The following is a 14,566-nucleotide window of genomic DNA, read 5'->3' as shown; positions in this document are numbered from 1 at the left end:
TGTTGCTTACTGTTTACTCATCAGATATCTCTATACTCTGCGTCCCACAGATCCCTCTTCACTCGCTGGAGCGACTCAGAGAAAGCAGTCCACACTATCCCTGGGGTGTCCCCGGGTATGATGCAGCTCATCATAGAGTACTCCTACACACGCTTTGTGATGGTGACAGCAGAGAACGTGGCAGAGCTTCTGGTGGCTGCAGACCAGTTTCGCGTCACTGGCATAGTAGGAGCGTGCTCTGACTTCCTAGAGGGCCAGCTGTCTCTGGAAAACTGTGTCGGCATCTGGAGGTTCACGGACATCTACTGCTGCCCTGACCTGTGGCGCAAGGCCCATCTCTTCATCGTGTGCCACTTTGAGGAGATGTTGCACGTCTCACAGGAGTTTGTGGAGCTGTCCCTGCAGCAACTGGTGGACATCATCGAGAGGGATGAACTGAACGTGAAGAGCGAGGAGACGGTGTTTGAGGCCGTCCTCCGTTGGATCGACCACTCCCGTGAGGAGCGTAAAACACACATCCCTTTGCTGCTGCCCAAGGTAACTAATTGTATTACTGTGCATTACATTAAAACAACACTAGGTTCCCTAGTACGGTGGTTCTCAAACATTTGGGTCCAAACTGTTCCCTAGCAACAGAAACCGTCTACAACCGATGTCTAAGTTGTACCCGCTGTCTCTTCCCAGGTTCGCATGGGCTTGATGAGGCCTGACTACTTGCTGAACAACATCCAGAACAACCCTGTGGTGAGGGACAGCCACGACTGCAGGGCCCTCATCCTCAGCGTCCTGAACCCCCCTGGCTCCGACAGGCTCCCAAACCCACTGATGCGTCCACGCCTGCCCCAGGAGGTCCTATTGGCCATCGGAGGCCTGGGTGGCAGCATCCTGCCCATGAAGGCTTACGATATCCGAGCCGGTGCATGGATGGACGTGAGCGTTGAGGGGGAGAGTCCCCGGGCCGGCCACGGCACCGCTTATCTCCACGGTCTGGTCTACTGCGTCTGCGGCTGGGACGGCAGAAAGGCTATCAGCAGTGTGCGCAGGTTCAACCCTGTCACTCGCAGCTGGCTGCAGGCGGCTCCCATGCACTCACGCTGCAGTAACCTCAGCGTGGTGGTGTTGGACGGCTGTATCTATGCCATGGGAGGGTGGCACAAACGCGTACTGAACACCGCCGAGCGCTACGAGCCTGAAACCGACCAGTGGACAGTGATCTCACCCATGCTGGAGCACAGGAGCGAAGCCGGGGCAGCAGCCCTCCAGGGCAAGGTGGGTGGAACTGTGGGACACAGGGTGCTAGATGAACACAAGGAACGTTAGATCAGAAATCATAAATGTTTTTATTTATTTATATAAGTAAGCTTGCACATACAAAAGATGTGTCTGGGTCCTTTGGTGCATCAACATTAACAGACAATTAAAGTAGAATGAAATCAAATGGAATATATAAACTAAATTAGAATATTCTTTCTTATTACAGGTTTACATCTGTGGTGGCTTCAACAGGACAGAGGAGGTTCAGCTCACAGCTGAGTGCTACAGCCCAGACACCGACCAGTGGACTCTGATTGCCCCCATGAGCAGCAGGCGTGGCGGAGTGGGAGTCGCTGCGTACGGAGGAAGAGTCTATGCGGTAGGTGCACACGGAGACAAATGCTTTATACTAGATATTTGTAGATATGTATCATTTGACTTTCAATGCCTCTGTGATGCCCTAATTTCCCTAAATGGATTAATAACGTGTCTGCCTGCCTTAACCACACACTAAAACATTCCTCTCATGTGTCCTGTCCTCAGGTGGGAGGGTACGACCATGGAAACTACCTGCGTAGCGCGGAGGCCTACAGCCCCTTGACTGACACCTGGAGCGCCCTGCCTGCCATGCTCACCCCCCGCAGCCACTTTGGCATCGCGGTGCTGGACGACCTCCTCTTCGTGGTCGGAGGCAACAAGGGCGGAATCCCCATCTCCAACGTGGAGCGCTACAACCAGAGCAGCGACAAGTGGACTGTAGCCGAGGACATGAAGATCCCGTGCTGGGCCCTAAGCTGCTGCATAATGCATGGCCTGCCATTTTACATGAGCCAGTACGCCGCTCCCCGTGGAGGAGGAGGAGGAGAGGAGGAAGATGAGGAAGATGAGGAAGAGTAGGAGGAGGAGGAGGATTAGGAGGAGGAGGAGGAAGAGGAGGAGGAAGAGGAGGAGGAGGCAGCAGGGGATCCATCTAAGAACCTTAAACATTTATTAGACCAAAAGAAATCCTAGGAAATTAATAAATTACTATCAGCCAAAGGTGGTGCATTTCTTTCTTCTAGTAATTCAGACAATATCGGTTTTTAGTTTGTGTAATGTAATGTAATGTAATATCTGTTTTTAGTTTGTGTAATGTAATGTAATATCTGTTTTTAGTTTGTGTAATGTAATGTAATATCTGTTTTTAGTTTGTGTAATGTAATGTAATATCTGTTTCTAGTTTGTGTAATGCACATAATATGGGAACTTTTATCCATATGCTAGCCCGGCATAGTTCTGACAACTGTCACTTGTGCTACTGCGAAATAAATGACACACGGCTTTGTGTTGTCAACTGATAGAAATTGTGCGTTTCTCTATTCCGATGATTTCTACAATATAATATATATTTATAAATAACTGTCTTTTACTAGTACCTTACTACTATGTACTATGTTACTATCCGTATACTACCTACCATGCTAATATGTCTATTATACTATGCACTCAGGGTGTAACACTCAAGTTCAACACTATTTGACGAACAATGCCACTGACCATAAGCTGCCAGAGATGCACATCTCCTGCTGACCAGAAAACCACACACTTTTCTGATAGTGGGGTGCCTGGACACTCAGTCATTTAAAATGTATAAATGTATAATGCGAAAGTCCCGTTTTACTTCTAATTTGAAGATAAGGATCTATAGAACAATTTTGGCTTGAGTGTCAAGGAACCAGTTGAATTTAATAAAAATGTATCCAAAATGGCCACAATCGAAATCATGAATTCTTTAAAAACATCTTAATGTTCACACAATTGCTGTGTAATATAATTTTGTATTGCTATTTTAAGTTAATACTGTGTGAGGAATCAACTGGAGTTCAAATATTGATGTTTTGAATATTCTGGTATGGCAAAAATCAAAGATGGCTGCAATTTCTGTATTTATGCTTCATACCTTTTATTCTATTGAACCTAGAATGGTGATGTTGGTGCCTGTACCTACTAGGTTTTCATGAATGAGTAATTGAATAAAAATAAAATAAACATGATTGGAGCATATCTTATATGATATTTCACACAATGAGACAATAAATATGTGGAGAACTAGAGTTAGATATGAGAACTGTAAACAACAGTTGATTGTGAAGAACAAACGATGATTGTGAAGAACGTCCTCATCACAAGAAAGGATCTGTATCTCGGCACCAATGTCCGCCATGCCAAATACCTGATGGAGGTGTTGCTGAGCAATGGGAATCCCTTTGAGGAGGGCAGTAAAGACCTGGTTACATTAGACAATAAGGTGTGTGAGTCTGCGGCTGCTGCCGTATCTGTCCATCAACTCGAGTCTACGGGACAAGAGCAGTACAACAATTTCAGGAAGAGTGCTTGAATCAAATGAAAGACTTCTGACAGCACCGATCAAGCGAAATGCAGAGCTCTATGCAGAGCTCTATGGGAAAGCTTTTATTGTGCTAGACACAATACACGTCAAGTAGAGATATTTCTGTTGACGAGCAGTTAGTTGCGCCAGGTGTAACAAGACATTTTCTCATTCCTGTCAAATAAGTTGTTAACAGATGGACAGTTCCCAGATGACAAGGATGTCTACATCACTGCAGGTGATCAAGTCCACCATGTTGGAAACAGTCCACCAATGGATCAATGCAACCATGAGGAAGCTGACACTCGTGTCCTATAATACATCTCCTCCACGCCCTCCAAACATCATCACTTGGGAGGGTGCATACTGATACAGATGTTTGTCGTAATCCTTCTGACTAATCTCCATCACATCATTTTAAGGGCCCTTTTCAGGCGGGGGGCCCCCTTTATGCTTTTTGGGGGGTTTTGGTGATCAAATATTGAATATTGAACTATAATAATCAGTGCAGGGGCTCACTTATCCTTGAAAGACACTTTTATCACTGACTTAAAAGGCCCATACATCTCCATAAATGTTCAGGGGGGAGGGAATAAGTGCTTACCCTACAGACCCCAAGAAGTGCCCTATATTCTGTATTGTTTAATATAAATGCATTTTTTATTCCAATCCCGATTTGTATTTGAGATTCCCAAATCCTATCGGACTTGACTTCTTCGTGTCCCTCAGTGAGTGTAATACCAGCATTCAACTGTATGGGCCACAGCGGTTTCTATCATCATCATCATCACCACCCACGCTATGCATAAAATATATAGGTCCGCAGAGAGGCACGCTGAGGAGGCCGTGCAAACTGCAATGGAATTGGAGTGCTTGCATTCTTTCATTTATTTGCATTTATTTTAAATTTGTTGGACCTTATGGTGTTCTTGTTCTGTTCTTGACTTATTGTTATGTTTTCTTCTTGACTTGTTTAAAGAAGACCTGTACGGCCCATGGGGACATTAACGTGTGTTGTCGGGCCTTATAAATACATTTGATTTGATTTGATTTGGAATATGGGGCATCTCTCTCTCTTTACCTAATATTTTGATTCTATCCTGAAATTATTCAGTTGGAAGGGCAGTCTATATGTGTAACGGTAAACATTTTAATAATTTTTTTTTATAAAAAATATTTTTTTTTTTCAAAAAGGGCACTTTTTGTATGAGGCTCAAAAAGGCAGGTGCTCAAGCACCCCTTGAGCTCTATGTGTGCACGTGCCTGATGTGGAGGAGAGAGAAAGTGAGGGAGAGTGAGGGAGATAGATAATGTGGAGGAGAGAGAGTGAGTGAGTGAGTGAGATAGAGGATGTGGAGGAGAGAGAAAGTGAGGGAGAGTGAGGGAGATAGATAATGTGGAGGAGAGAGAGTGAGTGAGTGAGATAGAGGATGTGGAGGAGAGAGAGAGAGTGAGAGAGGGAGCTAGATGACGCAGAGGAGAGAGTCTGCTTGTGTAAAAATAACAAATGACCCCCCCCCCCCCCCCCCCCCCCTCTCTCTGTCTTGGCCATGTTTGTCTCACATTGCGTTAAGTGCTGGATGTGAGTGTGAAACAACCATTTTACATTTAGTGTGGCAGGAATACCTGCTGTTTGTTTACTTCCTCTCTCTCTTTCATTTGTGTCATGCTATCTCTCCCATGTTCCCTCTCTCTGACACATCGCTCTGTCTGTCTGTCTGTCTGTCTGTCTGTCTGTCTGTCTGTCTGTCTGTCTGCCTGCCTGCCTGCCTGCCTGCCTGCCTGCCTGCCTGCCTGCCTGCCTGCCTGCCTGCCTGCCTGCCCGCCCGCCCGCCCGCCCGCCCGCCCGCCCGCCCGTCCGTCCGTCTGTCTGTCTGTCTGTCTGTCTCTCTCCCTCCCTCCCTCCCTCCCCCTCTCTGTCGTGGTAAGCATATCAGCCCAGCCATAAAGAGAGCAGAATACAGAGCAGAACAGGGGAGCAGTCGATGCTAATGTTGTGTGCACTGAGGGAACTGGATCTATCATGGCTATGATAATGGTGATGATGATGGTAGTGATAAGGATGATGATAGTTAAGTTATACAATACGGTATCAGTTAATTTAGGAAAGGGTTATGTTTATCGTCTTTTCAGATTCAGACAACTTTATTGATTCCAAGAAGGGCGATTCATTTGCAGCTTACCTAGTCTATAAGCACAACTTCAAAACTCACTCACAGCCAAGGTTGTTACATGTCAGAGGCAACAGATCAACATACATGGGCCAATAGAAGGGAATAACAAGCAGCAGACAATAACAAATGAATAAAAGAAAATGTTGTATTTATGATTTAAAAAAACACAAGACACAACAAGGCCAAGTGCCTAACTAGGAAACCCAATCCCACCGTCCAACACCCATGCCAACCGTGGGGGGAGGGGCAAATACACTTCTACAAAAGGGCTACAATAATTTACCAAAGGCCAAGGGCATGGCTTGAAACTGTCACTGTTGGCTTGTAAAGTTTGCAGGACCAAATGTTGCAGAGAACGCACTGAAACTGGTGACATCGGGTGCTAATCTAGTTTTGGATAGCGATTTTAACTGCCGCTGCCTTATCAGAGAGAGAAATGTATATTAGAGAAGGCCTTGTTCACGGGAACCACAGCCAGCATGAACCACAGACGAAGCTCGGAGCGATCTATTAATAGTCCATTCATTTCCCTTCCAGGTAGGGATGCCCCGATCGATCGGCCACCGATCGTTATCGGCCGATACTCAGTATAAATATGCAATCTGTGAATTCCGATAATGAGTCATATTCGCCGATCGCGGAAACCGATCAAGCGAAGATCTCACTCACTGTCTGTCTCAGACACACACGACCTGCAAACTGCCGCTGCTCAAACCCGTGTAGAGTTTGTAAACACAGAGGACTGAGAGGAGGCTCCTCTGCTCGAGTTTGTAGTGCATTCGACCTGAGCTAACGTTAGCTACCTAGCTATCGTTACTGTTTAAACAAAATTACCCAGTCAACTATTCACGTTTAGTAGGCATTGTCTAACGGTATTTAGCCGGCTAGCTACTGATAGCTCCTGATATCAACAAATTATCCAGAAAGTCTAGTAGTCCATGTTCATACCTCCGTTAGCTTGCGTTAGCTGACGTTAGTTCTCTGTTCAAAACGAAATGTCCCATTGAACTAAAGTTCTGTCTTAACGTCATCTAGCCGGCTAGCAGTAGCTACAGATAGCTCTTGATATCAATGTCTTATAACATTGATTTAATGCGTATTCGAGCTGAGGGCTTGCTGAATGTGAAATGACCAAAGAACCGTAACGTTACCAATAGGGTCCAGCTGCAGGGCAGGAGAATCCTTTTTGGAGCTGGAGGCTACTAGAGTACACACAGACAGTGGAGCTGTTTGCAGATAGCGAGCATTTTGACTCGTTGCGTGGTGGCGATGTCTCGCAGATAATACAAGTACAAGTCTAATTATATAATATATATATTTTATATAAAAAAAAAACGTTTTATATAAAATAATTTTTAATTTCTTTTTAATCAAAAACAATCGGTATCGGATCGGTATCGGCCGATATGGCTCACGACGATCGGTGATCGGTATCGGTGGCAAAAAACGTGATCGGGGCATCCCTACTTCCAGGAGACCCCCGGAGAGATGGGAGCAGCCAGAAATACGTCACCTGTGTGAGGCCTATTCACCTCATGATCATCCAGGACGGCACAATTAAATCACAGATGATAATGTTGTTTACAGAATGTGTATGTTTTTCCTGTTAATTCATCCCCCAACAAACACCAGCACTCTCCTGCCCTCAACCCCATGCCTAGTTCCCTGGGGAGAGCTCGGCAAGGCATTTTATTTTAATTGCAAATGTACCGTAAGCCATCATCAACAAACATGACCGTACGTCCAATTTCAAGTCTAGGGGGAGGGGGCGTGCTTTTGTTGTTGCAGCCCCTGACCTCTGGAACAGCATCCCCATGTCCATCAAATCTGCCCCCTCCATCGAGTCTTTTAAATCGAAACTCAAAACCCATCTATACTCCCTGGCCTTCCCTGACTCACTCTGACTCTTGCCTTGCTTGTTGACGTGTTGTTTTGTTTCCTTGTCTAACCGTTGGTTGTTCAACATCCTGATCCTACTCGATCTTAGTGCAGCCTTTGACACAGTGTGTCACTCCATCCTCCTCCAAAGGCTGCACCAACTGGCTGTTGAGGGCACAGCACTTGACTGGTTCTCCTCCTATCTCACTGACAGACATCAATTCATCTCCCTGTCCGGCCACACCTCTTCCCCCTCCCCAGTCACACAGGGGGTCCCCCAAGGCTCAGTCCTTGGCCGCCTGCTCTTCATCTGCTACATTCTCCCCCTTGGTCACATCATTCGTAAACACAACCTCAACTTCCTCTGTTACGCTGATGACACCCAAATATACATCAGTACACAATCCCCCCACAACCCTCCCCTCAGTCACATTGAGTCCTGCATCCGAACTTCAAACCTGGATGACTCGTAACCTTCTCAAACTAAACAGCGACAAGATGGAACTCTTCATTATCGGCACAAAAACCACCCTCAGCAGATCCAGACCCATCACACTTACCATCAATGACTCCACCATCACCCCTTCCCCCCTAGTCCGCAACCTCGGTGTCATCATCGACCCCACCCTCTCGTTTGACCCCCATGTCTGCTCCATTGTTAAAACATCATACTTTCACAAAACACTACTCCTCACCTTAAAAGACCCGGAAATTGAATTGGAGAACTATTCTATAGTCCGCAATGACAGGAACAGGCATGGAGGAGGTGTCTGTATATACATTCATAAAGACACCAAATTCATTAACCGGACGGACCTAGATCATGAGGCTATTGAAACTGTTTTTGTAGAAATTCTATTTGAAAGGGCTAAATCTGTTCTAGTCGGCACAATTTACAGACCGCCAGACCAAAATGGCTTTTATGATGTGTTGGATGCGTGCTTAGCTGGAGCTGAGGATGCAGAAAAGATTCTTATTGGGGATTGGAACACGGATATGCAACAAAAAGATGCACCCGTCTTCAAATCCTACAATAGGTTTTGTGATCTGCACGGCCTCAGCCAGCTAATCACCCAACCCACACGTGTATGTGAGTCAACTCAGACTACCATTGACCTCATCCTGACCTCTGACAAGTCCAATATCTCCAATAAAGGGGTTATAGCATGCGGGTTAAGTGATCATTATATGATATTCTGTACCCACAAAAAGCTAAAACAAAAGGCTGGCTGTCACAAAACAGTCACACCTAGAGACCTCAAAACCTACTCTAGCGAGGCCTTTAACCTTGAACTGGAGAGTCTGGACTGGTCAGATGAGCTCAATGGTACACTGGTTGAAGAAACATGGCTTGGTTTCAAAACCAAATTTTCAACGATACTAAACAACATGGCCCCCCTAAGAACCACCAGGGTAAAAAATCGCGCTGAGCCGTGGATGCACACTGAAATACTGACCGCTATGAAAACCAGAGACAAAAAATGCTCTGAGTTTCGTAAAAGTCAGTCAAAGCTTACCAAAAGCACGAGCAGTGAACTCCAAGCCCACGTGACTGAACTCAAACTGGAAAGAAACAGACTAAGAAATGACGTAAACTCCATGATCAAAACAGCAAAAAAAAAATTCATCAATGACAAAACCGAGGAAAACAAAAACAAACCACGTGAACTTTGGAAATTACTCAATAACCAACTAGGCTGCAGTAAAAAACTTAAAACCAGATTCTCAAACATAAACATAAAGACGGACAACACGCTTATCACAGACAAGCTGGATGTAGCCAATTACTTAAACAGTTTCTTCACAAACATAGCCACAACACTGGTAAACAAACTACCCTCCCACTCAGGGCAGTATGGGGTAGAACACATAGTAGCATACTACAAGAACCTAGGGGTCGACAAAGACGACTTCAAACTGGAAATGGTAACAACAGATGAGGTACTCAAAAAACTGAGCGCCCTCCAACCTAACAAGGCCACTGGCCATGACAACATCCCCTCCAAATTCCTCAGAGACTCAGCAGCCGCCATCACCCCAGTCATCACACACATAATAAACCTCTCCATAAAACAGGGACACGTCCCCAAGGACTTCAAAATTGCGAGAGTGACCCCTCTGCACAAAAAAGGCAGTAAATTAGACCCAGGCAACTACCGCCCTGTTTCTATCCTTACCTCCATCTCGAAAGTCATGGAAAAAATTGTATACGAACAGGTCGAAAAATACCTCGCGGAAAAAAATCTAATCTACGAATTCCAATCTGGCTTCAGAACATCCCACTCCACTGACACATGCCTTCTCTATTTAAACAACCACATCAAACAAGAGGTGGACGCGGGCAAATACTGCGGCATGGTCATGCTGGACCTACAAAAGGCCTTCGACACTGTCAATCACACCATTCTGATTGACAAGCTAAAAGCAATTGGTTTTGATAGTCTATCAGTGAGCTGGATGCAATCCTACCTGGAGGGGAGAGAGCAGATGGTGGAGGTAAACGGTACCCTATCCCCCCCCTCACAGTAAGCTGTGGTGTTCCACAAGGAAGCATACTAGGTCCGCTACTGTTCCTAATTTATGCAAATGACATGTCGTCAGCTTGTGACTGCAACTTGTTCCTGTTTGCGGACAACTCAGCCCTGCTGGTCTCTGACAAGAACAAGTTACAGGTTGAAAAAACCCTCAGCTCAGAACTAGGCAAAATCTGCATATGGCTCGCTGATAACAAACTATCATTACACATGGGCAAAACAGAGTTCATTCTCTTCGGTTCAAATAACAAACTCAGCAAGACCGACGGCTTCTCAGTTACAGTGGGTGACAATATTGTTACAAGGAAAGAAGATATTACCTACCTGGGTTCCATCCTAGAGGCAAATCTTTCCTGTGACAAAATGGCATCCAATGTAATAAAAAAAGTCAACCAACGAACTCGATTCTTGTACCGGATCTCCTCACTGGTAAACAAGAATACCCTGAAGACTCTGGCAGGAGCACTCATTCAAGGGTACTACGACTATGCTTGCACCTCATGGTACCAAAGCACCTCAAAGGCGCTAAAAACAAAATTACAAACATCTCAAAACAAACTGGTCAGACTACTGCTTGACCTTAATCCTAGAACCCACCTCACCCCTGCCCACTTTGACAACCTAGGATGGCTTAGAGTAGACGACAGAGTACGGCAACTTGCAATGGGCCTGGGCCCTGTTTCTTGTACCTGGATAACTGAGTTAGCCGGATAACTTTAGCTGGATAACTGGGTTAGCCGGACTTTCCGGTTTCATGTACCTGGATTTTCCAAATCACCATGACAACATATCCAAAAGTTTGAGCCTGGTCGAAAGCAGAGTTCAAGTTCAAGTTAGCCTGAACTATCGCCACGCCCCCGCAAAGAAGTGACAGCCCGTTTCCTGAAACTATTCCCACAGTCTACGATCTGCATTATACCATTCTGAATTACGTTTTTGTGCTCCATTCTTCCAGAGGGGGCTTTTGAAATGTAAAATAGACCCAAAATGCTGATATTAAATTAACTTTGTCCTAAATAATGCACGTTATATATACCGTGGCGACGGTGGCGCTCGCTCGTGCGATGTACACATGATGTGGTTATTTTAATTGTAACTGGGATTAAGATGTCTGATGAGATGCGCTGTTTGACGGATTTGAGAAATTGAATGAGCCGTTGACGTCACATTAATGAATGAGGATAAAGAGATAAACTTCATTCAAAACAAAGGATATTCTAAACACGGGTCTCTCGTTCATTAATGTATAAACAATGATTTTATCCCATCTGGCCCAGTGGCCCAGCGGTAGTGCTCAAGCCTGCCAATCCAGCGACCGGGGTTCAAATCCTGGTGTTTCCAATATGATTTTTTTGAATATAATATTAATGATTATACGCCAAAGTAGCCTGGTTTTAAGTTAAAATATTATAAATCTACATGCATTGAGGATGTCATTCTTTATATAGCTCTCAACGTGCACCAAATTGAATTATTCCTATATTGCAAAAAGAAGGAAAAGACTAGGGTCTTGAACCCCGGTCGTCCGTGTGAAAGTCAAAAGAAGAACCCGTTACACCACAGAGAAGATAAGTAAAAGATTGACTATACATCAATCAATGGGTAAGAGAGCCGTATCGTAATTCTGTATAACAGTTAACTAATAATTTTCGCTAGCAAGATCTCATTTGATTATTCAATCCAGCAGGCAAGTTTAAAGAAATATAATCTGATTGATTGAGGTAATGAGGGACTTAGAATTAGCCTATAGATAACGCATTTAACTTGTCGGCGAGGCGATTGAGCCGTATTGCAATCTGTCAATAAAGTCTTAAATCAATTAATCAATCAATGCCGTTGAGAATCAGGATCTCTGCCATCGATACGTGCTGGCTTTTCACCTAAAACGGCTGCGCGCATTTAGCCTGACTCTTAGTCTGGCTTGAGTTAACGAGACTGAATCCACCTTTGTGAAACAGGAAAATCCCGGCTTCGAACATCGGGTTAACTGAAGCTGGATAATGGACATCTTGATCGACTTAGTTGAACCACGTACATGAAACAGGGCCCTGGTCTACAAGATACACTACACGACCAAGGTACCCATGTACATGTCAAAATACTTCCCAAAGGTCAGTGAATACCACGATCACAACACCAGAGGGAGCTCCACAAATCATGTTAAACCCATATTCGGCTCAAACAAGGGACTAAACACGTTTCGCAATTATGCCACATCAATGTGGAACGCCCTACCCAAAGCTGTAAAGGAATGTGAATCACTACCCACTTTCAAAAACACTCTCAAAAAACACCTACGGGAGACTGCAATTCGAAACTGGCCCCTGTAAATGTCCTAACACGACCCCGTCCAATGTACAGTAAATTACCAAGTATGGTCTTGTCAATATTCCAATGTATAGTTTTGCTTGTACAGTTGTACAGTGTCCCCCACCCACCCCTCCTACCCAACCTCCCCCCCCCACTCCTACCCAACCTCCAATGTACAGTCCTCCCCACCCGCCCCCCCCCACCCCCCCCCCACCTACCCAACCTCCTCCAATGTACAGTTTCTACGTCAAATGTATATACTCTTTTTTCTGGACTCTTTTCGTATCACAAACAGTACTGTATTTGCAAATCTGGTATGTCATAAATGTATAGATGTAGCAGTACTGTCTATCTGTATGTCATGTATGTCATATATGTTACGATGAATTGAAAATGGGGGACCCTGATGTAAACAAGACGAAAATCTTTCTCTGGTCTGCATCCCCTTAACAATTGTATTGAGCTGTACTGTACTGTACCCATTCTGCAATCTGTTAATAACGTTTTCAATCAATCCACAGCCTGGCCCACCCCTACCTGACTGATCTACTTATTCCCTACCGCCCCACCCGTTCCCTCCGGTCCTCCTCCACTGCCTCCCTCACTGTCCCGTCATCCAAACTTAAACACTTTGGTGATCGGGCCTTCTCACTCACTCAATCACTCACCTCGACTCTGGAATTCCCCCCCTCAGTCGATCAGAGACTCCCCCACACTCTCCACCTTCAAATCCCGCCTCAAAACCCACCTGTTCTCCCTAGCCTTCAACCGCCCCCACCGATACCCCCCCCCCCCCCCTCCCTCCAACCTGTTTGATGTTTGTTACTGTCGCTCTATGTTTTTGTGTATCCCATGCTGCCTTCCCCTGTTTCACCCGTGGTCTTATATTCCTTTTTTGTTTCTTTGTTTTACTATGTTTCTCTGCCTATTGTCAGCGACTTCGGGTCCTTGAGAAGCGCTATATAAATTAAATGAATTATTATTATTATATTTTCTGTTTATTCTATACTTTAGCACTTTTCTTTATTTTTAGCTATGTGACTTACTGTGAAGCACTTTGGTTGACAAGTGTCATGTCTAAATGTGCTATATAAATACATTTGATTGATTGATTGAAACATAGTAAGCTTACTAGGGTGGCAAATTCACAGACAACATAAGGTGCGAGTGCCACGATGTTCCATACATTGTACTGATATTTGAGACTTTAAATATATACTGGCACACTGGCTATCTAACTGATATTTCCTTTTAAAATATCAGAGAACATTTAGAGCCTTTGTGGCTGTGATACCGCTGTGTCGTTAGCTCCAAGTCGTGGTATGAAATGTTAATTCACAGTTGTTTAGCTACAAGCAGACCAAATCCATATCATCCAAATGTAGGACAGCACACCGATTTTGCAGGACAACTGTGGGACAGTAAAATAATACATAATGTAAGAATAAGGTTTACATAATGTATATATCGCATTTGATCTAAATATAAACATTTAGATTCATTAACTAATTTATTAAAAGCACAGTAGGCTAAGTAGGTACAATAGACCAGTTGGCTAAGTAGCAGAAACACAACAGACCGTAAATTGTAGGTTCATATAAATGATGCCTTCATAGTTGTTGGGCGCCTCCCAAAACACAAATTTGGTAAATCCGAGACAACGTTTTCAGCGCCATGGAGAGTGCGGTGTGCCATATAGGATACAGGCCTTAGAGTTATGTATACTTCTTGCTGAACAGCGCTGCTTAGTACATTCCGGTGAGGAGCATGTTTATAAAACTCTTGGTATGTCAGAGAGAAATTCGCTTTGTCATGAGATTCACGCTGCATTGATTTCTCTGGTCTGTTCACACACCAGTCATGAGGGAGAACGGCCTCTCCAACCAAGGCGTTTGTGACAAGGACACTTAGGAAGAAGGAGGTTCGCTCCATATCCTTCAGTAGACCATCCCCGACTTCACTCCCGACAGCCACTCCCATCTCACACCTCCCTCATGACGTGGCTGGCTACACAACTTACCATATAGAGCACATCTGCAGCTGCACCG

General features: G+C 44.8%; 2 protein-coding genes across 2 annotated transcripts in view; one reads left to right on the top strand and one right to left on the bottom strand.

Moving 5' to 3' along the window:
* Positions 1–14,566, bottom strand: part of LOC311226187 (E3 ubiquitin-protein ligase SH3RF3-like) — a gene marked incomplete at its 3' end in the record, with an annotated part of 637,874 nt that overhangs the window by 123,256 nt on the left and 500,052 nt on the right. The window lies entirely within an intron of this gene.
* Positions 1,084–14,429, top strand: LOC311225065 (uncharacterized protein; the record flags this gene model as incomplete). The annotated part of the gene is made up of 4 exons (XM_084310273.1): positions 1,084–1,188; positions 1,607–1,633; positions 1,798–1,828; positions 14,377–14,429. The coding sequence occupies 4 exons, from the start codon at positions 1,084–1,086 to the stop codon at positions 14,427–14,429; spliced, it is 216 nt and encodes a 71-aa protein (XP_084166399.1).

This window comes from Notolepis coatsorum, assembly GCF_963971535.1.
Source record: "Notolepis coatsorum genome assembly, chromosome: 3".
Taxonomy (NCBI): Eukaryota; Metazoa; Chordata; class Actinopteri; order Aulopiformes; family Paralepididae; genus Notolepis; species Notolepis coatsorum.
The sequence above is the reverse complement of the archived record's forward strand: the minus strand, read 5'-3'. Positions and strand labels throughout refer to the sequence as shown.